The sequence below is a fragment of the Lissotriton helveticus genome, chromosome 1_1 (genome assembly GCF_964261635.1).
Source record: "Lissotriton helveticus chromosome 1_1, aLisHel1.1, whole genome shotgun sequence".
NCBI classification, from domain to species: Eukaryota; Metazoa; Chordata; class Amphibia; order Caudata; family Salamandridae; genus Lissotriton; species Lissotriton helveticus.
In genome coordinates, this window is record NC_136057.1 from 1,630,873,312 (window position 1) to 1,630,899,674 (window position 26,363).

The 26,363-nt window shown below is 44.3% G+C and overlaps 1 protein-coding gene across 2 annotated transcripts in view; it reads left to right on the forward strand.

Annotated features, from left to right (window-relative positions):
* RAPGEF3 (Rap guanine nucleotide exchange factor 3) overlaps positions 1-26,363 on the forward strand; it is a 1,135,646-nt gene that overhangs the window by 1,027,851 nt on the left and 81,432 nt on the right. For both annotated transcript variants that reach the window (XM_078688545.1, XM_078688554.1), the window contains 2 exons: positions 2,711-2,798; positions 22,180-22,244. In XM_078688545.1, coding sequence (XP_078544671.1) covers positions 2,711-2,798; positions 22,180-22,244 — 153 coding nt within the window. The remainder of the gene's footprint in view (positions 1-2,710; positions 2,799-22,179; positions 22,245-26,363) is intronic.

Consider the following 26,363-nt stretch of genomic DNA (forward strand, 5'->3'; position numbering starts at 1 on the left):
GGGATGACAGCATCACTGAGACCCACTTCATGAGTGGCCCAGCTGTCCTGATTTTGCCCTGGCCAGTGTTTGTCTCGAACCGCAAGGAGCATCTTTGTGCACCAGCCGGCCACCCTAACCACTCTGCCCGAGCCGCCTGAACTGGGAACCAAAGAACCGGCTGTGTCCCCTTGCTCCTTGCAACCAAATCCCCTGTTTGGTAGCTCTCGGACTCCAAGCCCCCTGTGCATCCTGTTTCCATGTGGCCCACCATCACAGTAGAGCGCACAGCTACAATCTCACAAGCACCCTGCTACCGGTTAAACCCAGGCATTTGATGAACTACTGCCGATAGTACTTTGAACTTTGGCCTCACCACAACATCGAACCCTGAAGATGAACCCCCTGAAATCAACTGCACCTACCTCTATGCACCTGGCGAGAGGTGACGCTGGATATGTATACGCTTCTACTCTGCATTGTGGCACTGGCTGTGACTTGGAGGGACATGGTGTGGTACTGGGGCTGTGCAGTGCCTCTGACATTGCAGGACTGTAAATCCATTATGGACTACTGCTGGTGGGTGCAGAAATCATTTTACCGGTCATGTGGTTGCCCCCAGAAGTTTGCAATGATATGGGACTGGTGGACTACTGAGGTAGAGGAGTGATGGGGTGGATTCAGGGGGAGCGGAGAGTTCCAGGAGGGTTTGGGTGAAGGGTGGGCCTGACTGATGAGGGCCCCTTGGACTTTACTAACTAAGGGGCATATTTACAAGTCCCCATCGCTACTACAACATCACTTTTTCTGACTTTGTGGTTATTTACAAGGCAGCTTTAAGTCACTTAAAAATATATAAGGAAAGTTCTGTGTAACAGTTTGGTGAGTTTGTCAGGAACCATATTAACGTCTTAACAAGAAAAAACACAGAAATCCCCCATTTATAGTTAGCTGAGCTAATTATAACTTTAACCCCTCAATACACTGCTTGTGACCTCACATATCACTCAACTCATGATATGTTCTATGACATTTATGACATCACTGATGAAATCTTAAATGACATTATTGATGACATCTGTGTTTTAGTTCAAAACTTTAATGTTGTCACAAACTCATGTAACTATATATAATGTTACTTTAACCTATGTTCAGTGAATTTCTAGTTTTTTTTTAAACATAAAGTAATATTTAATTACCATACAAAAATGCAACTGCCGCTGGCCCCCTGACTAGGCCCTGCAGCCAACACCCACAGGTAGCCAACCCCACGCTATGCACAGTGTGGGGGTTCGCCCCAAGGCCTGACCTGTGGCCAAGCCCAATAGCCAACTCATGTAAAGTCAGCCCGTCCTACACTGCACTGAGCCTTAGGTCGTGCACAGCAGGGGGGTAGGCCCAAGGCCTGCGGTCAACCCTTCGCAAGCAGCCAACCCAACACTGTGCACAACCCTTGGTTGGGCTCAGTAGGGGCGTTGGCCACAAGGCCTGGCACTCTGGACCCCATCATCCAGGGCCTTTTTTTATTAAAGGAAAAGGATACCCCCTCCACAAGACTATTTAGGTCCTGGGGACCCCATCTCCCAGGGCCTTACATACAAGTTAAAAAGGTGTAATGGGTGTGCGGTTCCCTTCATCAAACCTTGTAAGGCGGTGAGGAACCCATCACCCTAGGCTGCTTGTTTTTTATTTAAGGGGAGGGGCAGCGCTGTCCAGTTCCCTAAACGTTGTTAGGCCACAAGGACCCCATCCCCTAGGGCTTTTTCTAAAAATATTGAGGGAAGGGGCCATGCAGCCCCCACTCCCAGAGCAGTTATTTACCCGAGGACCCCATCGCCCAGGGCCATTTATTTAAATAAAATGTTCATGGGCCCCCCAAGCCTTAATAGGCCCTTGGGACCCTAACCCTCAGGGCCTTTTTTTAAGCAAGAGAGGGGCTGTGTTGCTTCTGTCACCAAGTCTCTTTAGGCCCTGGGAACCCCATCCCCAGGGCCATGCATTTTGTAAGGAAAGGAGGACCACACAGTCCTCCTCTCTGAGTCGTTATGGGTCCGGGGACCCCCATCCCCGGGAACGCTCATTTAAATAAAGGGGACGGGGATGCAGCCACTCTCCCTGTGTCAATGTCTGCCCCAGAGGAGCCCATCCCCTGGGGCCCTACACAGTAAAAAAGGTGGGTTCCAGGTGCCCACCTAGGGAACCCAGCATACTCTCTGGGGCAGAAGTTGGAACTTTAAGGCCCCCACAACCCCAGCTGATTCCGTGCATACACCAGGAGCCGGCATTGCTCTCACTTGCAGGGAACAGCTCCTAATGCTGAAGTACCTAGATAAAGTTGCGAAATGATGCAATCCATGGCAGTGTACCTTATCTGTAAAATAAGCACTAGGAGTAATTTTCTCTTAGCCTTTGGCTTATGTGTTAATATATCTTCCAGCCCCTTCCCAACAGGATGTAGCTTTTGCTGTTGACCAAGACAGTTGGATTACGCTGTATGTTTTGCGAATAACCACTGGGCCTCCCTCACTCTCCAGAAGAGAGGAGATGGTAGTGACAAAAAATAGAACAAGGCCTATTTGTGGTAACATTTAATTTCAACTGCTAAATAAGATTTACTGCATCTGAGCAAAGCACTGCCCCAGAAGAAATATTTAATGTGTACTAATTGCTCTCGGATCTAATTTTTTACACTATTGGAAGATTGCTTATATGTTAATATTTTATTCCACAGGATCCATCGTGGAACCATAGATCTTACAGACTGGCCATTGCAAAGCTTAGCCCTCCCATCATTCCTTTTATTCCTCTCTTCCTGAAAGGTATGTGTGGATACATGTGAAAAACCAGAAATCAAGTGAGTTACATTGCATCGCTGTAGGGTTGAAATTACTGCCAGATTTCAAGGATAACAACCTGGCATAAATTTGCTTACAATGAATCTAAACATGATTCATTCAAAAAGCTACTTTTATTTTGAAAATCTGACATAACTCCAGACCTTAGGTCCATGTTAGACCGCCCAGTTTTAAATGAACTAGTGGTTTCAGATGCAATATGCACCACATTTGTAATGTTCAGTAGACAGTGGGAGCGTGGATAACATGCCACATAAAACAAGTTCAATGTCTGCAGCATACTGCAAGAGATCGTTAAATGATATTACAGTTACAACTGACACATTAGCAATGGAGTTCACTAGGAGATATAGGTGATATGTTCGAGACTAGGGACACAGAATAAGGGATAGAGCTGCAGTGGACATTTTAAAAATAAAATTTAGGCATACGTTTGTTAAATCATATAATATGGATGAAGGGTATGTTTATGTGTCCGTAATGGTATGTGAAGTTAAGGAAAGAAAGCTAAATATTTTAATTTACTATTTTTATTTGCACATACCACCAGTCAAAAGCATTGTCAACAGGAAGAAAATTCACTATTTATAAAGGAACAGAATATTTTTGTCAATTCAATTATCACTTTATTGACATATTCCCAAACAGCAGATTTGATCCGTGCACTCTCCTATTAATAAGTGGTTGCATGCAAATGGGGTACTCTCACTGTACCTGAATGTCCTCTCGACGTGTCAATCATGCACTGTACCGTGCTGGTGCAGTGTCCCCATTGCACAGCCTTTTAGTTCCAAATTATGAGTCAACACTTGTTTCATTAGATTCAAAAAGTGAATTAGTAGTGTGTTTTATCAAAAACTTCTATTCATAAATTCTACTTGTTCATTATCCATTTATTGTTTTATCTGTTGTAGTCAACAAAGTTCATTGTGAATATGCGAAAAGAATAATCATCCCGATGTAAAGATCTGCAATGCATTTAGAACCATAGGTCTTTCATCAGGAGTTCATTGTATGCTGCGGAATGAAAGACAACTTATGTTCAAACACACATATATATTAAAAAGAAATATCACATTATCTCATCAAATATACATTTCCATTGAGTAATCAGTCGGAAAACCTGTTGCTTAAAATGTCATATGCTCAATCATATGTTTAATTAACATAGCTCATAGCAACTTCAAAAGTATCAAATACATTCTAGATAAACATCATCAATTAATTCATAACCTGTTACAATGATGCATCAATTATTCCATTTAAACATATTTGCGTCATTCAGAGTTCATGGTGTATCAAATCAGTGTGAAACACTGAAGCTCAACTCTAATACGAACATTTTGTCATTGTCATCTTCCTAACGATTATCGCACTTTTCATGTAATATTCATGTTTGTTTCCTCGATCTTCGTGTGTAATCTACGTGAAGTGGTATGAAAATTTGAGTGCTCTCACCTAGGTATATATGATTTAATATCTAATAATAAAATGAAAAGTCATGTAATCTACATGAAATGGTACGGAAAATGGTTGCTCACACCTAGGTGTATACGATGAGAGGTCTAATAATGAAACAAAAAATCATGGGTCAAACAAGAAATAATGCCCACAAATGTATGGTTTCTGTTATTCAGGTCTATCTGATGGAACACTCTAGTTCGCATGTTCTTTAATATGTGTACAATTGGGTGCTGGTTAATACGAGCTCCCTGCTTCTGATTTATAATGAAAGTCAACTTATGGTCCACATGTATTTTGATGTGTGTTTGTGTGACATATTAATCAGTATAAATCATCAGTCTCTGGGATATAACTGAAGCCAACCTGAAGTAGCGACTTGTCTGTAATGTGAGAGTCCTGATGTTCTTCTCTGGTGTATAACCCTCCCTCACATTGTAGTCATGTGTCTCTCAATGGTAATACCATTGAATATAATTGCCCTATTTTTCTATCAGTCATGTGATGCTCAAATGTGTGTTAATCAAAATACAAATGTAACACATGGTTAAGGTAATGCACCTTTAACTGTGTATGACGGTAACATTATCACTGACTTATATACATAGTCCGACTACATTACCACGCTGATACTCCATACTACTAATGACACGTCATCTTGCTCATGTCTATCGCAACGTGGCGAAATATATCATTGTTGTCAGGAGAGGCATTTACAATTTGGACGTTATAGCCATGTTAATCCTGTCCAAATGCAAAACTCTTCATACTGTCGGAAGTTAGTGCTTGATTATAAAAACCAAGAATATTCTATGCGATCATTGAGTCAGATGGTATCAAAGAATTTAATAGCTTGATCCAATATAGTTCTCTTTGCAATACGTTTTTCTGTTGTCCATGTTTTCTCTGATCAAAACCTATTCTAAAATTAGGAATCTCATTTGACTACTGGTGTGTGAGTTCTTTTAAATGTATAATGATTAATGACTTCTCATTTTTCAATTTTATGTATACTCTTGTGTTCAGTCAGTCTGGTTTTAATTCTGCGTTAGGTTTTGCCCACTTAGGAGAGCCCGCACTGGCATTTCAACAGGTATAATACATTTTTTGTATCACACGTGGCTTCGGTTCTTAGTTTGATTTTGTATCCTTTGATGGATGATTTATTTCAGTGCCTTTTTATAATGTTGTTGCAGTTTGTGCTATTCGAACGCGGGGTGGTGCCTTTGTATGTTGATCTCTGGTTATCAATGGGTTTCTTAGCATGTAGTAACTCCTTAAATTCCTTTGAGCGTTCACATGCAAACTTTGGTGTGGAATTGAAGATGCCCCTGAAGTCAAGTTCAGATTGTATCGTAGGCCGCAGTTTCAAAATATTTTTTCTGATCCTCGTGCTGTTGGTGGAGTATTTTAATATGAATATCATTCTTTTGGTCTTTAATTGAGGTGGTTTGTTTCTCAATAATACTTGATGACTGTTCTTTTCAGCTCTTGTCTCAGCATCGATTATGATGTCTGATGAATACCATCTGCTAATGAACTTCTCACCTATCATTGATTTGGCTTTGTCATATGTATCATTGTCTGATGTTCTCCTGACTCTTAATAGTTGGGAATAAGGTTACGTCTTTTTTCAAAGAAAATTAGTGAAAACTGGAATAATGTAATAAATTGTTCCGATTGGTGGATTTGACAAAGATGTCAGTCGTTAGACTTTTTTTCATCAAGGAAAATTTCACATCCAAGAGAATTATTTGTGTATTGCTCATCTCATGTGTAAATTTTACATAACCATCGATTGAATTGAGATGTGTGATTGCTATCTCAAACTCGGTCTTCGAGCCTGTCCATAAAAGAAACATGTCAACGATGAATCTGTAATAGGCCTTTGGTTTGTTTTCTCACAAGTCACTTGCAAAGATATGTTCTTCTTCAAACTTGTGCATGACTACATTTGCATAGTTTGGTGTTGCACAATTGCCCAGGGAAGTGCCTGTCAATTGGATGTAATACCTGTCCTCCATTTGAAAATAAATGTGGTATATTGTGAAGTGCATCAATTCCAATAGGAGTACTTTCAGATCTTCATCTATAGTCATGTGTGTCAATGCTCATTCAACGATCACAGCTATTTTCAATAGGAGGACAGGTATGAATGGAGGATATGGGTGCCCGTAAATAAAAAGCCTAGTGTTAGTGCTATAGATCTACTATGCTTACCAACAGAAAATTGTTTAAAAAAAGAAAAATGCTTGAACATAGTTGGACTTCTGAAATTAACTACAATACGGTCCACATCCATTGTCTTGAAAGACAGGCCGACCTAAGGTTGTCTTCTTACTGAGAATATTGGATTTCTATTGCAAATGTTAAAAGCTTTATGTATCAATTAAACAATCAGCATTTGTAGAGTGCAGTACTGTCACCCCTAGTGGTATCTGGGCACTGAGGGTGCCATGTCTCTGATGAAAAGCAAGGTCTTGAGTTTCTTATTGAAGTCCACCAGGGAGGTTGCTGTTCAGAGGTGATGGGGCAGGTCGTTCCAGGTCTTGACAGCAATGTAGGAGAAGGAGCAGCCCCTGCTCCGCTTTGTCTGCGATGAATGAGTGGGGGAGTAAGGGAGAGTGAGGTGGATGGCAGGTGTCTAGTGGGCAGGTGGAAGTTCAGTCGATAGTTGAAGTAGGATAGTCCTTGGTTGTGTAAGACTTTGCATGCATGCGTGAGGATCTTTAACGGCCATCTCTTATGGATTGGTAACCAGTTGAGGTTTCTGAAAGTCGGTGATGCGGGCCAATTTGGGGAGGTCCAGGATGAATATGACTGCAGTGTTCTGTATTGTCTGGAGTCTTTTGGGGAGCTAGGTGGAAATTACGTCGTAGAGAGCATTGGCAAAGTCGAGGCGGCTTTTGATTAGGGCTTGCGTGACAGTCGTTCTAGTGTTGATTGAGGTCCATCTGTAGATTCTGCAGAGCACACAAAGGATGTGGAAGAAGGAGGCAACTGCGTTGACTTTTTGTTTCATGGTCAGTTGGCTGTCAAGGATGATGCTGAGGTTGATCTGTCGGTGTGGGTGTATGTTCGAGTTCCATTGCCCACCAGCTGTGGTCCCATGCATCCGTGTTCTACCGAAGATCAGTACGTCTGTTTTGTCACAGTTGAGTTTGAGGCAGCTGTCTCCCATCCATTCGGGCACGTCGGTCATGGCGTTGAGGAAGTTGGTTTTGGCTCTGACCAGTACTACAGTGAGCGAGAGGATAAGTTGAGTCTCATCGACTTAGGACATTATGTTGAACCTGTAGGATCTGATGAAGTCTGCAAGGTGGTCATGTAGATGTTGATCTGATAGAGACATCTATCCGAGGATTCCTTAACCCCCAGGCGTCAGACTGGAAACAGAAAATCCTTTTTCCCCAGCAATACCTCTGCACGCCGGGAGGTGGCCGAAAAGGTCTCAACTCCTCGAGTCGAGCCGGCGACCTTCGAAGAGGCCTCGACCCTTCGAGTCGAGCCGGCATCGGCGACCTCTGAAAAGGCCTCCAGTCAAGCTAGCAACCTTCGAAGGCCTCAAATCCTCAAGCCGGTGTCGATGACCTCCGAAAAGGTCTAGACCGTCCGAGTCGAGCCAGCGTCGGTGACTTTCGAAAAGGCCTAAGTCGAGCTGGCGACCTTCGAAGGCTTTGACAGTCCCCGGGGTGGAAACCTGCGGGAGAGTATGCCGAAGCAGTGTCGTGCACTGCGCCGCAGCCACCCCCAGCGATGCCGCAGGGAGCCTCGGAAGGCTGTGCGACAGCGCTATGGAATGGCTAAATGTTGTGGGATGCCCCTCCGGGCCGTGTCTCGACGTTGCGGCGACTCTGGTGTCTGAGTCAGGGCACTCGGTTGGAGCTGAGGGATAGCCCGCCGGCAGTGTTCCAACCCGAGTCCCTACCCCCCCCCTATGGGGCCCGGAGGCACGCAAGGAAGGAGGGTAAAGGCTTACCTGAGGTAGGCAAATGATGATGATGGTGCTGGGACCGGCCCCGCCAGGAGGATGACTGTTGGAGAAAGAGACCTGCAGCGCAAGGGGTCCGTCCTGGACATCCGGGCACACAGCACCTTCATGCGGCAAACGTCACACTCCACGGAGTTATGGTGCTCTCTCAAGCACAGAGTTTAAGAGGCTCCGTCGCTGACATCTGACACGAGCAGGACCAGCATGGTTTGAGGCCCACAAGGGACATCGAACACACTGTTCCTGGACGCGAAAGCGTCGAAAAGGCCTGTAATAAACAATAACAGGCCAAGGTATTAATTTCCCGGATCCACGTTAGGACGCATAAAAGAAGAAAACTTACATCAGCACACCGGGAGGGGCTTATATGGCTCCACTGACATCACTTCCGTGGACGACGTCAGGACAGAGCAGGTCGGCGCTATCTCCCGGCGTGCAGAGGTATTGCTGGGAAAAAAGGATTTTCCGTATCCAGTCTGACACCTGGGGGGATATTCTAAGTTAAGGAATCTGTGGCTAGACTGTGTCTCTACCAGATATATTGTTACCGAAGGTAAGTAACTCCTCCAACAGGGTGGGGCTGAGGGATGATTCTTGGAGTACTCCATATATGATGTCCTTGGGTGCAGCGGGGAAGGGAGGCAGACGGATGCTCTCTGTGCATCCAGAAAGGAAAGAGGCGATCCACTTGAAGACGTTTTGCTATATGCTGATGTTGTGGAGTCTGTCAATGAGGGTGTGGTGGGAGATGTTCAACGCAGCAGAGAAGTCGAGGAGGATCAGGGCTACAGTTTCTTCACGATGGAGGAGGGTTCTGCTGTTATATGTGGCAACAGTCAGCGTGGTCTCAGGGCTGTGGTTGGAATGGAATCTTGATTGTGATGTGTTGATTAAGTGGTGTAGTTCCAGGTTTTCATTAAGCTGTTGATTCATAGCTTTCTCAATTACTTTGGCTGGGTAGGGGAACAGGGAGATCGGTCAGTAATGTTTGAGGCCGCTGGGGTCGGCATTGGGCTTCTTTAGCTGGGAAGGTTGCTATGTTGAGAATGCTGGTATGTTCTGTGCTGATTGGATTAGCTCTGAGGTTGAAGAGGTTGTGGGGGCAGGGGGCAGTGGGTCCCCGGAGTGGATGGACAACATGATGGTTGTAGTGATCTGAGTTGTGAACGTAGACCAGGTGGTTATCGTTCTTGTGGTGTTCTCTGGTTGGTTGAGGTTGCCGAGGCTGAGGGTAATGGGTTGGGGATCAAAGTTGTTAATGGAGGCAGTCTTGCTGTGGAAGTGGTCTGAGAAGGTGTTGTAGAGTTCTTGGAAGGGGTGGATGGTGTTCTCTGTGGCTACCGGGTTGAGGAATTCCTTGACAGTCTTGAAGAATTCCTTTGTGTGGTTGGCCACGGTGTTGATGCGGTTGTTGACTACCTTGATGCGCAGGTGGTAATCACTAAGAGCTGCATTGTGAGCTGCTCTGTCAAAGGGTCCTTGGTGACATGCCATTGCTTCTCAAGCAGTTGCGCTGTGGTTCTGAGCGCTGGGGTGTACCAGCCGACATGTTTTAATGATTTTTGTTGGTTTCAGATGGGCGACTCTGTAGGCACATTGGTTGATACAGGCGGAAAAGTTCTGGACATCCTGGTCAAGATCGGGTTGTGTGTTGCTGAGGGAATTAATCCATTGAGTCTCAATTACTTTGCCCTAACTGAGGTAGGTAGCCTTCTGGTGCTTAGCATGTGTATTTGGGCATCTGGGAGGGTAAAGCGGGTGATAGTGTTGTTGGTCCAGGTGAGTTCTGTGACGTTGATGAATTGGAATCTGTCACTGGAGGTAAAGACAGCATCAAATATGTGTCTGGCTTTGTGCTTGAGTTTGGGGACTAGTTGAGTGAGGCCAATGTTATTGAGGTTCTCCAGGAGGGAGGTAGAGATGGCATTGTTGGGGCGTTTACATGAAAATTTAGATCACTGGGCAGGACGTGGTGGAGGGAGTCAATGGCAAGGGGGGTGATGAAGTTGGAGATGGCATCAAAGAAGGCCGTTTGGGGTCTTGAGGGTCTGTAAGCGAAGATGCCTCTGATCGTGGTCCTGGCGGCGGTTTGTTTTCGGAAGTTGAGGTCTTCCATTAGAGGGGTTGTATTGTCGTCGGTAACAGTGCATCATATGGTTTCTCTGAAGATGATGGTGATGGCCCTACTGTGTTTGTTAGTGTGGTCTTTCTGTATCATTGTTTAGCTGTCGGTGGTGGTGTTTAGGTTGGAGTTCGAGGAGGGGCTGAGCCATGTGTCTGTGATGAAAGCAATATCGGGGGAGAGGCTTGTGATGGTATCCCAGATTAACATGGCGTGTTTGCTGAGGGAGCGGGTGTTGAGCAGGATGCACCTGAGTGTTTCTAGATTGTTAGCAGTATTCTGAGTGGGAGCAGAGCAGGGTGCGGTGTGGTGCAGGTGGGAGGTCCTGTGTCACAAGAGAAGCAGCAGTGGCAGCAGGTGAAGGGATCTTTGGTTGATCACGGGGAGGACGTGAACGAGCTGCTGTTGTAGTGTCCGGGATCAAGGGCCAGGCACCTCTTGGTGACATAACAGCAGATGGAAGGAGGACCAGGGGTCCTGGCGCTGGGTGTGGATGGTCACAGTCAGGCTTCCCTTTGGTACGCCAGCAGCACGCCCGCCTGCACGGTTGTGCAATGGCCTCCATAAGTCATTGTGGGAGGGGCAGTCAGGGAGGCGGGAAGCTGGAAAACTTCAGGAAAAACAGTGTGCAAAACAATAACCAAATGCCCAGAGAACCAAATTGAACCAAATTAATTAAATACATAAATTGAGCCAAATGAAATAAATAAATAAATTCGAGCCAAATGAATTTCAAATAAAATGAGAGCCCCCAAGAATGACTACTGAATCACTACATAATGATTACTATTACCAGGGAGGCTTTGGGTGCGAGGTCCTCCACCAGCAGGACCTAACCGGAGGCTTTGGGACTGGTAACAGAGTCCCTGTCACGAGGAGTTACGCAGGGGGAGTGGCACAGTGACCAGGAGTCAAGGGCTCCTTGACAACAAATGCGTAGCTTTGCTCAATAATTGGGCCGCCTCCTCACTTGCTGCAACATTCAGTGCTGCAATATTTGCCAATATTAAAACCTGTGGACATGCCAAGGGAGGCAAATTAAGTGGGGTAGGCAAACAAGACAATTGTAAGTTCTTACCACTTGCAGGCGGAACATTTGCAGGTCACTATAACAGAGCTGCAAACATTGTTTCAGTTACCTACAGGCTGACTGGCATGGCAGGGATGTTTTCCAATGAGCTGTTTGAGTTGGGGAGTAGTTTGCTCCTATCAAGTTTATGAGCTGTAGGATGAAATGGTAGAGGGAACAACAGGAAGGAACAAGTGTCAAAGGTGCCTCACTTCTGTCAGTCACTAAAGAACGCAACCTAAACTCTATGCACCTCATGGGGTCGTAAGTTGGCGGCAATATATTCTTCAAAAGTTTGTGAACTCCAAGACATAATTGGCTCAACAAGGCAAACGTGTTGAGTGGGAAAGAAGACAAAGGGTCCACTATTCCTATATATATAACGTTTTAACGGGCTGGCCAACAATGTTTACTCCCCCTCCTCTATTTGCATTTAACTACTGGCTCATCAGGACCACAAAGGAGGAGACAAAACCTCAGAGCAGTGTGGTCGTTCAGTGATTAAAAGTTGTAGAATTTGTATGGCTTATGCTTTGGGTTGTAGAACAAAGTCATCCAAGTTGCATAGTACTACTTTCTAGTGACAGTCGCCTTTCTGTAGGTTCAATTCCTTTTGTGATTACACAACAGCAAGCACTAAACATTATTAATTGTAGTACCTGTAGACAGTGCTAATAGCGTTATGTTTTCCCATGATGCCCTTGTGGGTAAATTGTAGAAAAGTGGATGAAAAGAGGCAGAGGTCTAGGAGACACTACATTTCTGGAGGTACATGGACAACCTTTAGGACTTTCCAGTGACCCTATACAAAATAACCCATTGTCTGAGAGCCATACGCTCCATTTAACCCGTTGCGTGCACCCGTTGGCCAAAGTCCGTCGCAAGCACAACCTCGCTAGTGCTGCGCATGTCTGTTGGCCGATGCGACCCCGCCCACTCAATAAAACTCCGGCACCACGGTAGAATTTGCGCCACGGTTAAGGAGTTAACATGTGGAATTGCATAGTTTTGTAGTGAAACATTGATAAAGGCAGGCACGTAGTCACTGTTTGTAATTATGCTTTAATGGTTATTTACATGTACAAAGCAATTAGACCAAATTTGAAAAGACATGTTTTTGAATCTTACATCTTCATGCACCAAGCAAACAAAGGTGGGATGAAATAAAGGAGGAATAAACTGAATTCTGTTTTTGACATTTCTTAAACCTCAAAGTGCAATTGGACTAATATTGGAGTGTATTCGAGACAGGCTGCATGCACACAGAGCCATAAGAACAGAGACATTTCCTCTTTCTAAATCTGGCATATCTAACATGGTAATGTGAAATCCAACCTTACTCGTACAGAGGATTTATCATTGCCATTCCAAAGATATAAAACATGATACAGCTACTCCTTTGTCCCAATGTTAAAATGAGAGGAGTAGGCCTCATAGTAGTAAAAAACGAATTTAGGTGTTTTCCACAACTATGACATGCAAAACCTAAAAGTGCAAGTTCTACCTTTCAGGAACATAGCACCCTCCCCTATGGGCTGCTAGGGACTACCTTATGGGTGACTTATGTGTAATAAAAGGGGCGTTTAAGGCTTGGCAAAGGTGTTTAAATGACAGGTTGACATGGTAGTAACACTGCAAACACAGGATCTGCAGTAGCAGGCCTGAGACATATTTAAAGGGCTAATTGTGTGGGTAGCACAATCAGTGCTGAAGGTCCACTAGTAGTATATATTTAAAGGCCCTAGGCATATTGTATACCACTGTACAAGGTACTTAAAAGTAAATTAAATATGCCAGTTGTGCATACACCAATGTTACCATGTTTAGGGGAAGAGCACATGCACTTTAGCACTGGTCAGCTGTGGTACAGTGCTCACAGTCCTAAGACCAACAAAAATAATCAGAAAAAAATGAGGTAAGCAGACAAAACATTTGAGGGAAGACCACTCTAAGGATGGCAGGTCTGATAGTATGGTATAGGATTCTGTGTGTCTGTTTGGGTATTGAAGTCAGTCGGATCCCTTTTAGAAGCCCATGGTTTAGAAGGGCACAGGAAGGAGGGCGAGAATAGTTTCTCAAACACTGGAAGTTTATCGCCTGCATTCTTGTGGCTCGAGGGTGGAGAAACCCTTAGTGCATTTTAAAATATACAATACAGAAACTTTTGGTGACTAATCTATGATAAGCGTTATTACAGATGGATGATATGAGTGTAGAGTGCACCCAAACCGCATTATCGTGCACAAAATGTAAGAAGCCTTAGGAGATAAATTTGCAATAAGAATTAGCCTTATGTGGGATGCTCCCAAAAATGAGATGTACAGTGTTTGTGTGTAAGAGAGATGCTTGCCAATGTAAAAAAACCTGCTGTTTGAGACGCATTTGAGATGCACACAGAGGATAGATATAGTAAGATATGAAGAATGAGGTGTGTGAGCAAAGCTCAAATATGAGGTGTAAGTGATGAACACCAGAAACATAGAGTTTCTGTGTGAAGCTTACAGTGGGTGGAAGGTCACAAATGAGTAGTGTGTGGGATACACTAAAGCACAAAAACTTTGTAATATGGGAGGCTCAAAAAAACTATAAAATGTTCAAAACTAGCAAATATGCATTGTGCTAAGATTAATTGAGCCAAAATATTGAGCACTTAAATGAAACAGTAATTTAAAGGCACGGAAGCCTTGCTCAAGACTATGATGATTTATTTGCAAGTGGTATTTGAAGAGATGCGATTTAACAGTGAAGTAATGTTTGGGGACTAATTATTGCTACCAAGAAAAGGAGTGACCTTATTTGCTAGCTCTAATACAGACATCATTTTCTCGAAGCATTGGTATAGTTGGTGTAATTGTATTATGTTAAGAAGCTCAGAAGAAAAACATACCCAATGTGTGGTAATAGTGACAATATTGGAACATGAGGGGGAGGATTATTGGTGCCTGGCCTCTTTGAGGACAATATTTGCCAAATGGTTACAGAATTTAGAGCTGCATGTTTTGATTGCTTGGAGAAGGTTTGGTGAAGTAACCCTTATATGGGGAGATGGAAAACATTTAGCCATGGAGGGGTTACTGATTCATTATCCCATTGTGAAACACTATTTCCCATATTTTATGGAATAGTGTATTATAGATACAACCAAGTAACTTCTCATTTGTGGCTGTGGTTCTTGATGGCCTTGTCTATTTAACCACCTCTTTATAATGCCGTGTGTGTTGCACTTAGGCTGATTGATGATTTGTGTCTTGTGTGACAAACAATGTTCATTGAGTTTACTACACTGAATACAGTGATGAAGCATAGAACGTTACATAGAGCCTCAGTCAAGTCATAAATATTACAGAGTATTTCGACACATTGCAAATGAAAAAACAATAAACTCCATCCTCCCCACCCTCCCAACATATGGCCATGTTGTTTAGTCTATGAAATGCAAATATGCAGCAATACGTTCAAGGGGATATAGAAATGCAATAAACATTCGAGGGGGGGGGGGCAAAATATGACACCATGTCTGAACAGGCAAGGGACAGAGAGGGGCCCCCAGTAAACCCCTACCATAAACAGCATCTAAAAGAGTACCCTCAGCAATGTCGACAGAGTCATGGACGGCAAGGTGGACACCAATAAAGCAGCACCTGCTCCAGGAGTGTCGGTAAATATGTGCATAGGACGGTTAGTCAGGTGCCATGTCCTGCACTTTAAACCCCTCTTAAAGAGTATTCCATTCCAGGGAAATTGGCTTTTTGCAGAGACCACAATATTCCTCTTGACAAAGAGCATAGCTCTCTGCAAGCCCCGAGTGGGCCACCTCATCTTGCCATTTATTTAACATACGGGCTATCTGGGATTTCCATTGTCATGTTATAAGCCTTTTCGCTAACAATAAGGCCAAATCAGCAAATCTCAGTGTCACCTTGGAACTGCATGGCAATGAATGGAGACGAAGAAGACACTGCGCTGGTGTGTCCCATTGATCCAACCTCGTAACATCCGATAAGGTCAATGCCCCTCCTGCCCAGTACTGAGATAAATGGGGACACGTCCAGAGCATGGGAGTGAGTACGGTCTCTAAAGCTTTACATCAGGGACTGCTGAAGAAGGTGGTAGGGAGCATCTAAGTGAGCTTATGTGGTGTCAGATATGCCTTGTGTAGATAGAAAACAGAATACATTTAAAGCTAAAATTGCAGGAGGCGCGTTTGGGATATTCAAGTATACGTGCCTAGTCTTTGTCCAGGATTTCCTGAATGAGGTCAGTTTCCCAATTCAGTTTCAAAGGAGTCTGCCACATATCCAGGTGTGCCTGGAGCCCACAATAAAGCCAGAGAACAAGGTGCCTCCCATTTCCCATAGTGCGCGTGGCCTGAAGTAATTCATGCATGCCGGGTTCGCTCCCATCTGGGGCCCAATGCTGCTGCACATATCAGACTACACTGGCATTTGTCAAAAATAAAGTTTTGTGGATCCCAGGCAGGTGCGCAAAGATCACATGGGACAGCAGTGTGCCCTCCTGAAATAGCAATCCCATTGTCGACATCCCTCCTTGTTCCAAGTGAGCCATACTCTTCACCATGAGTGTTCCTGAGGAAGTTGGGTGACTGCGTAGGGCAATATTCAGAATATACGGTGTGGGGACCACTGTATATCTCAGCGCTAATTTCCAGTAGTCAAGAGCCACCTGAAGTAGGAGAGGACATGTCCACGGGGGTGGGTGGGGGGGGGGGTTACACCAGGGTATATTAGTCCATGGAGTTGACCATGTCGGCCTGGGTGAAACCTATTTCTGACAGATTACGGCCTGCTAACCAGTATGACAACCCTTGGAATTGCCCCAGTATGCTCTAAAGTCAGGGGCCCACAGGACAATCTTAGACATGGGAAGCTGCAATTTGCAAATTTGTAAGTAAGACCCTGCGGTGTCCAGAACCCCAGGCGCGTGCCCCCAACATAGTGTTCAACAACCAGAATACCCAAGCCGGCACTAACACTGGGAGGTTCATGATATAGTACAGAAGGCGCAGTAACATGACCATATTCGCCTTGGCCAGCTGGCCCACTACCAACAGGGGCAGAGTAATCCAAAAATGAATTTGTTATTTTAGTGAATTGATTGCTCTTACCAGGTTGCCTTCAACAAGTCCTTGGCATCCTGATAAATATGTATACCAAGGTAGCAGAAAGTGTGAGCAGCAACAGGTAGGTTCCCCTCATCGAAGTGCAAAACCGAACCTAGAGAATGGACAACCTGAAAAGCACAGGACTTGTCAATATTTATATGTAGACCAGATAGTGCCCCGAAGGATGTCAATAAGGGGGATATTCCCTGTAATCCGGAAGAGAGGTCTCAAAGGTAAAGTCTCATGTAGTCTACATTTAAGGACACAGAGTGCATTGCCCGCCCCACCAGTATACCCTGTCCTTCAGACTCCTGATGAATATGGTGTGCTAGAAGTTTTAGTGCCAGGACAAATAAGAGCGGCAATAGGGGACAGCCTTGTCGAGTTCCACAAACGATCTGATATGCAGATGAAATATGAGAACCTGTTTTGTACCTGGTCGTTGGATCCATATACAAGAGAGTGACCCATCAAATGTATGGGATTCCATAAAGGGCTAGCACTGTCAGCAGAAGATCCCACCCTAGGGTATCAAAGACTTGGCGAACATCCAAGGAGATGCAACCTGCAAATGGCTAATTCTCACGGAATGCAGCCATGATGTGAAACAACCAATGAATATTCAGCAAGGTATTGCAACTGGGTACAAAGCCACAATGGTCTCCATGTGGTAACTGCTGGTGCAATGGGAGAAGTCTGTGGGCAAGGATCTTACTTATGATTTTATATTCTTTGTTTTAGAGGGACAGGGATCGGTACAAAGTAAGTTCCACAGGCGGTTTACCGGCTTCAGCAGAGGAAGGAAAGAAGTCTTCTTTTAGGGAGAAATTATATTGTTTTTCTAAGTATTGTACTAACTTAGAGACAAATGCGGAGTATAATTCTATCTGGAGCCCATCCCAACCTGGTGTTTTGTTCCTGGCGAGTACTTTAACGGCCCCACATATCTCTCCCAGCGAGACAGGCACACTTAGGGTGTCCCTCTTGTCCGATGTCACCCTAGGCCGTGTTGCCCACCGTAATAATGCAGCAATAGCCACAGGGTCCATCAAGGCCGGGCTGTATATAAAGAAGCATAGAAATCATGGAACACCCTATTATAGCCTGCTGGGTATCGAGCAAACCATTCATCGGGTCGTGTATGGAGAAAATGGGTGTAGGTGTGGTGTCGAATCAAATCAGGTGAGCCAGCAATAGCCAGACTTGTCCACCTTTGTATGTGACTTCTGAGTGTATACCTTATAATCTATGAGTCGGAGGCGCTTAAGCAGCTCAGCATATACAATACAAGCCTCCCGCAGCACTCCTGCGGATTCAATGTCAGTTATCACCTTTGTTTCTAGGGCGCGCAACCTGTCCTCCAATTGTATAATGTCCCTCATAAACTATTGCCTAGTCCCCACCACTGCACTAATGGAAGACCCTCAAACTATAACCTTAAAGGCCTCCCACTCCACCAATGGAGATGTGGCCGTACCATTATTCTCTGTAAAATAGGTAGCAAAGGTGGTGGTTAGTGTCTCTCTAAAAACTACATCCTCCAGAAAGGTCGGCTGCAAACGCCAGGTGGGTATTGGATCGGCACTCAGCCCCAAAACAGTGTTATTTTCATTGGGTTGTGATAAGAGATCACTTTCCCTAAGTGTGTGACATGTGTCATATCGGGGAGGAGTGTAATCAGAAAAAGAAAACAATTGAGGAGGGAGTGCAATGCGTGTGTGCATCAGTAGAAAGTGTATTCCTGCATTGTAGCATTCCGGCAGCACCAGACGTCGGAAAGTCTCCAACCTTCTATCCATTGTTTCAGGGCCTTGGACTGACAAATTGATACAGTGCCAGGGAAGGGAGGATGTGATCTATCTAAAGTAATATCCAGCACTGCATTAAAGTCTCCACCCAGCACCCTGGGATACACTCTTCCCACTCTGCTAATAAGGAGGAGAGATGTGACAGGAAGACACATGCATACATACAACCCACCACAATAGGAGCTCCATCCAGAGTACCCCTAAGCAAAACATATTGCCAAGTGTGTCTATCTTAGGTCAAGGATTGCACATGGGACCTCGGTTCTAAGCCAAATCACCACACCCTTGGCAAAAGCAGAGTAGGAAATATAAAACAATTAGCCCCTAAATTTCTTGCACAACGTCAGGGCTTTGTGGGTGGAAAGATGAGCCTCCTGCAGAAATGTGATGAGTGCACAACGTTTATTAAGTTCTGCTAAATACCTGTGCCTCTTATAGACAGATTCCAGGCCCGCACATTCCAGGGGAGAATATTATAGGTATTTGAGATTGTAGCAATAGGTATTATCAATGTAGCATTTAACATTCCACCCAAACTCCTCAACCACCTTCAAGTAACATATCCCATCTCCCTCAAGTGATGCAATAGGTGACAATGGCAAATTACAAACACCCCAACCCAAATACAAGGTCTACCTTCTAGAAACCACTAGATCCATATGAAGACCAGCAATAACATATCAACTATGAAAAAATGTTTGGCCTTCGCAAAGAGGGTGCAATTAGCAATATCATTTAGATGAAACCAGAAAGGAGGGTGAAGCCATGACCAGTAATGAAAGCCACCAAGACCCCAGCCCTATTTTCAGAGCACATCAAGGAGCAGCACCCATTGCCTTGCATTCAGATGTTATATATTACCAGAAGCCAGATCGCATACAGGCCCTTCATTACTCAATACAGGCACATTGTATACATAAGAAATTTGTGACTATTCACAGGCCGTACATGTACAAGGCCCACCATTGTAGTCAGTACCTGGAAAAAAGAAAGGCGAGAATGCAAGGCATACTATACACCCTACTCACACCCACCATCCCAACAAGTCATGAGACATCTGTGGGGCGATCAATGTAATAAGCACCATGCTGCCCGCTGAGTCCAAATCTGAGATAGTGCCCCATGATGCTGGACCTGACATGGTTGTTATTGAGTCTCAAAGCAGATGCTGAGGTAATTGCCACCTGCTGTCCCTCACGAGCCTGTTGTAGGAAAGGAGTTGTCTGTGGACCATGCCAAGAGGGAGGACAATGCTTTCCCTGCCAAGTACACTGAGGCTTGGGTGGCTCAGCATGGGATGTGCGCTGGCCCCTTGAGTCCAGGAAATGAAGCTCCAACCAATCCCAAGCCTCCTCTGGTGTATCAAAAAAGACAGTGCGAGCCTCATGAATCACCCTCAGCCTGGCAGTGAGCAGCAAGGTATACTGAAGACCTACAGAACCCAGCTGCTTCTTAACCTTGTGGAATGAAAAACGCCTCTGCTGGATGGCCACCGTGTAGTCCGGGAATGAGGAGACCCTGACATTCTGCATAAGGATGGGCGCTTTTTCGTGTGCAACGCACAACAGCACATCCCAATCCCTGAAGTTAAAGATCTTAGCTACTATGGGCTGGGTGGTGCTCCAGGAATGGGCTGCTTGGTGGTGACCCTGTGTGCTCTCTCCACTGTAAACAGCTCAGACAATCCAGATGGGGCCAACTCTACAAACTGGGTGGCATTAGGGACTGCAACACCCTCCATAACCCCCACTATTCAAAAATTATTTCTATGAGCCCTCCCCTCCACGTCCTCTACACGGTCTTGAAGCCAAACCATTTGTTGACAGAGATGAGTAGGCTGTGTGGAATGGTCTGCCTGACACAGTGTTAGGGCCTAGAGGGTCATTTTGTTCATTTTGACTGTCTGATAATTTATGCTAGTCATCTTTGAGAATGCTAATGTCTGTCGTGATTGCCCACAAGGCAATTCTCATATCTCCTGTAGGATAATATTCAGCTTGTCTGCTTGGGAGTGCAGGATTGTGGGAGGGATCACATCTTTGGGAATCTGCGTGGCTGAGCTCCTGAAGGGCGTGGATCTGAGTGCAGGCCTGTGTATCAGGCTTGTGCTTAATGTGACCCATGGCCGGCAACAGAAATGTCTTGGGCAGCAGCAAATCGACGGCCCAACCGGGGACCAGCACCACTCACTCCACCCCTCAATGGACCAGACAGGTCAGAACAAGGCAGGTGACAGTGCTCCGCACGTAGCGCTGCCTCTAGTGTTAGCACCCCACTGCAGCTGCCGCAATCCGCTTACCAGGCCGTCCACCGCAAGGCCCTCCACCTCTAGAGCACAGTGCGCTGTGACCTCGTGCACCCCAGTTTGTGGCCATCAATCCTGGTGCACCACCAGGGCCAGAGGGACCAATGATTTAGTCTCAGGCCCTCAGCAGATCTCAACTTCGTTCCCTAAGGTCAGTGCGAGGAACCTAATATCAGAAAAAGGGTCCCTTCAGACCAGGGCACTGCAGGTACAGAAATACCAGATGGGGGGCCAGCGTCTCATCCATATGGTGTAGGAATCACAGAGTACACTAATACCAAGGTCCACAGACCTGTAACGCACAGAACCATCAACCAAAGAAGAACAGGGAGGACGTATTGCAGGTATTCAGCTGCATGCCGGTGCGATTAGGAAGTGTGCAGGGCCTTTGGGATGACAAGGAAGCCATCAATAACTTTTACGGTGTCAATTAGGCCCTGCCCTAGCTCAGCAACTCGCAGGGTTCATGTGCCAGTCCTGTGGGGCCACTCCTCGTAAACCCATGCAATGATGGGCTCCAAGAGAGGAGCAAAGTCCGCGCCCCTGCAGAGCCGACAGCAGGCAGCACGCCTTGACCCCCACCTGCCGGTCACATGCCTAACCAGTCTCTTGTAGGCCCAAAAGCACAACAGGGCCAGCTGTCACCCACAAAGTGATGATTATAGAGACTGTGTTGAGAGGTAGGGGGCTGGGGGGAGCCATCAGCTGCAAGAGGACCGGCATGCATAGTTAAGTGTGTCAACCCCCGGCTGATGGTAGCTGGCAGGAGTACTGGACGGTTCCCCAAGTGCATTTGGAGCGGTGGAACCAACAACAAATACCAAAGGCTAGGCCCTAGTCATTCAGGCCAACCCACGTCTCCCCATTACCTTCACTGGTCGTTAGAGGCCATGCATGCCCAAGTCCGTATCAGGGTATGCCGTCTGGCAGCGTCGCAGCCCCAATCAGCGCTCAGATAGTATAGTCCACTACTCGGCCCATGGGTCCGGAGCCTCCAGTTGAATCAGGCCGCATCCACTACACTGGGCGCCGGATTTAATCCACAGTACTCTGCAGGCCATCACGGAGTCGTAAAGCAGCCTTCTGGGTTCAGTCCAGCATCAGGAGCATGAATTCTTGGGCTCTGATGCTTTACTCAGTGGGCTTTGGCAACAAGATTCACAGTCTGGGTCGGGCAGCTTAAAGGTTATGCGTCCATCATCTTAGGCGGCCAGCCACGCCCGCATTGAAAGTATCTTAGTTTGTATCATATTCAAGTACTATTCTACGCTACCAACATTTTTGGAATTCGCTACTTTCAGGTTTCAGAGTACACCAGTTCACTTAGTGGTTGATCCATGCAAAACAGTGTGCAAATGAGGGACCCAGTGACTGATGGCTGCCTCTGTGCTGCATTAGTGTATTGTGAACACGATTCACACATTTTTTAAATTAAATATCTGATTTGTATTTCCATTTTCTTTCTAGATATGACATTTCTCCATGAGGGCAACAGGACATTGGTGGAGAACCTAATCAACTTTGAGAAGATGGTAAGTAACCCATGATAAAGAACATAGTTCAGAAAATGTTAGTATTTGAGCCACCCTGCTTCAGTTGGTCACTTCCAAGAATCTCTGCATTTCTAATTCAACTCATGTCTGACATTGTTGCTCTTCTACAGACTTCTCAAATCCTTACTAATCGCTTCTTACAACATGGATTGACCCCAACTAGGCCTGTCACCGAGGCTACCTCCCTTACTGTATGTGAGGAGCTGTTGTAATTGTCCCTAACGTTACTTGGAGTGATTCTTTGAGGATACTTTACGTTTCCTTTGAGACAGCTGTGCTCTCTTTGTCATGAAGGCAGTTTTGTTGCTTTCTTGAAGATATAACTGAGTCTGTAAATGTCTTCTTTGTGAACAACTCTTATGGGGTTTGAATAGTCAAGAGGAGGTAGGGCAATGGCCAGCAAGTAGTGGTCAAACACCATAAACCAACATCTCGTATGTTTATTGGACTGATGGGCACTTGTATCCAAATTCAGTGGCAAAGAGGAGAGGGATCGGTAGCCTCTATCTTTTTTGGTACAATCCTAGTTTTGTCATTGACTTTCCCTTGTAATAGCTGCAACTATATCTCTTCAATACCTACTAGAGAGCATTTTGTTTTAAATTTCACATTTGAAATTAAGAACAGCAATTGCTAGTTTGCACCCACAAAACACTGTAACCCTCCTGCCCTTGCTCCCCAGTCTGTTTTTTCAATATGTGTTTGACACCTCCCCTAGAACTCCCCCATTGTGTGAGAGGCTTCTGAAAACAATGCTTTCTTTCTCTTGTTCCAATTTTGATTTACCTCATGATGGAACTTTATCCACAAGTATGATTACAAAGTGGACATTCATAGGCATAGACCCTTTCCCTTGCTCAAAAGACATCTTATCATCTATGTTTTAGGTTACTTTGTGTCACTTTGTGTGGTATATAATATTACACTTTGGAGGCCCGGATTTCTTAGTGCTTTTCAGGTGACATTTTGGAATTCTTTTGAGTTCATATTTATGGCCTACCAGTGCTATATTAAGACTCTTTAATGCCTTTTCTTTCTCTCTGTATTGGTCAAGCTTCTGTGTATTTGTCTGAGTGTATCCCTAATGTGTTGTTTTAGGCTAATTTTGGTTTTTATTTTGCTTAGCTTTGTTGCTACGTTCAAGTAGAGAGTTTGAAGACCAGCTCTTCGTACCATTGCTTATGGATTGTGGCCTTATGTTTTGTTCTTTCTTTCTCTTTCATCGCTTCTATTTTTTTCTCGCTAAGGCCTTTGTAGTTTGCATTTGAGTACATGAGCATAAAGGGTGACCATAACGAATGAAGGTTGAGCTAAGGAAATGCTCATGATGAAAGTCTCCAGACAGAATCCACAACCCACACACAGTGCCATGGGCTGGCTAGCAACTTGTTTATTGTTTTATCAGCATGTCTGTGTCCACATGACTTCAAATGCAACTCTTCTTCTCTCTTAAGAAACCCATCTGGAACGTATTATCTTACTGCCACACTGGTACATCGCACATTGTCAGTTTTGGGGGGGATACTTAGTGAAATTAATGGGGTTAATTTAAGGAAATAATTATTATATTAGCATTTATCAAATTACAGTGACATATGAGTAAATCTGATTTTGTAAGAAGAGGTACACTTCAACATTTTTAAACACATTTCAGCAGAACAACTTTCCATGAAATGGCCCTCCTAAATGAAAAGATTGAAACACAGATGCTTCTCATGCAGGTTTGTGTATAGCTAGTAGGATTTTCTTTACTGAGCCAATGAGCTTATTGGAAAATAATGCCTTTTGATATAGAGACATTTTCTATTCAATTCAATACTTTATTTTTTAGGTTAATAAAAACCATAACAATATTACAGTAAAACCAAAGGTGTAGCTTTTTGTGGAAGACATCATAGTTGTCATTGTCAATGAACCACAGCGTTAATCACGCCTAAGGAAATAGGACAACATGAACAGTCATTCTATCCATGTTGTACCACCGTAGCGTCATCTATAAAGAGCTATTGTGCTCTCAAGGTCTAACCTATGATAGTTGGATTAATAATAAAAAAATGACGTCAACAGCTGAACAGTGCAATATTTGTATAAGAAAACCTCATGGCTAAGTATCTTGTCAATTAGTAAAAGGACATTGTGAAAGTTCTTTCCCAGTGTTAAAAACCACCAAAATTGCATCCATAAAGTGCTGAAGTGCCATTGAATCTAGCCAATAATGATTGTATTGATGATTAAATAACGTTATTACAAACATCTTAAGAGAAAACTGCCATGTTACTAAATTAGTTCTTCTAAAGAAAATCATGAAAATGCCATAAACAGATGTCATAATACTGTTACAATTTATACATTATTGGTTAATTTAGTTAGTATATAATCATAATAAACGTATTGGGAAGACTTTTAGCATTGGGTCCAGCAGACTTTAAGAAACATTGGATTTTATGGGCTTCATTAACTTTTCGTGTAAAATCAGACATTTCATCATTTTGCAGCTGAGCTGAGGGTCAATTGGATCAAGATCTTTCATTATGGCCCTTCTGCAGGATCTAATGCCCCTGGTGTTAAGAATATTTTTCAGTAATAAAACACAAACAATCTTTTAAAAGATGCATTTACTAATTAGATGGATAAAGAACTCTTTCACTGTACCACATAGCCTGCATGTCTTGGGGCCTTTGTATTTCCAAGACGGTTGATTGGCCAAAAATGGCAAAGTGCCAAAGCGAGTTACCATTAGCTTTCTCTATAGATGTACAGAGAAAGTTAAACTTAAATATGCAGCCGGTTTCAGTGTGGGATATGTTTGAAGGATCATCCAGCGTGCGCATGAATTGTTAGTCTGTATTTATCAACCAAGAGTGAGTGCATTTTGACAATTTTATTTATCATCCAGCGAAATACTGGGAAAGGGAGGTTCTGATTCCAAAGTTCTGTTGTGCTTGTTGCTTCCAGTGATGATCATAGATATTCGCTGTGAATGGAAAGAGGGTCTGCTTCCTGGGCCTGCCATATAGCAATATTTAGTGGATTAGCTCTGTTTGACTGGAGTTTGTACCAAGTTTTAATTGCAGAGTATCTTGTCCCTAGGATTTGTTCTGAAAGACCAAATTCCAAACAAACTTGCGATGGAGAAGCATTCTGTGGAAGGTTAAACACTCTTTTATATGCGTTGGTTTGTATCCTGTCCAAAAGTGATGCATCTTTACCAGGCAAGACCACACTTGCATATGCGAGTGTTGGCAGCAACATAGCTGTTATGACCGCCAATAGCGGTTTAAAAGAAAGGCCATCCACTTTTTTGCTAGGGAGCAGAACGCATAGATCAAGCCGTTTCCTTTCTTTACCATATATTGTTTGTGCCTTTGAAAGTTCAATCTGTCTTCCATATACAGACCCAGATACTTCTAACTGCTCATCTCCTCTAAGATATTCTTGCAGAGCCTGATTCTGAGTTGTGGGCCTGATCGTTTCCTAATTGACTTTGTTTTCGTTTTTGTTGTGTTGATTTCGAGGTTGTTGATCGTGACATAATCTGCTAGCTCACGAAGTGCTCTTTGAAGGCCCACTTTTGTTTGTATAAGTAAGACTATGTCAGCTGCGTAGGAAAGATGTGTCAGGCATATTGTGCCCAATCGTGGAGGGTGGGAATTTACCCGATCAAGTCTTGGGGAGAGATCCGCCATGAAAAGGTTGAACTAGTGCGGAGCTAATACACAGCCTTGCTTGAGGCCTACTTCAATGGTTATTCTCCTTGAAAGTCTTGATCTATCGGTTAGTTTAATTTATTTGATCCATCAGCTAATTTAACTTGATTTCAGAGTCTTAACTTGGGAAGGAGCTGTTATCGCTTTGACGACCAAGATCAGTACCCAGTATAGAACTCTGCTTTCACAGGACAACCTGTAGGTTTGGAGACTGTACTGCAAGGTAAAAGTCTGTCTGGAGACATTGAAAGGTATTCCGAGTAGCAATGTTTTTCCAGTGGATTAAATGGATATATGTGTAGAGCTATTTGTAGACAATAAACCTGTCAAGCTTTCTAAGAACTAGTGTGATCAGTGGCTTAATGGAAGAACGTATTCAATCTTATTTTCC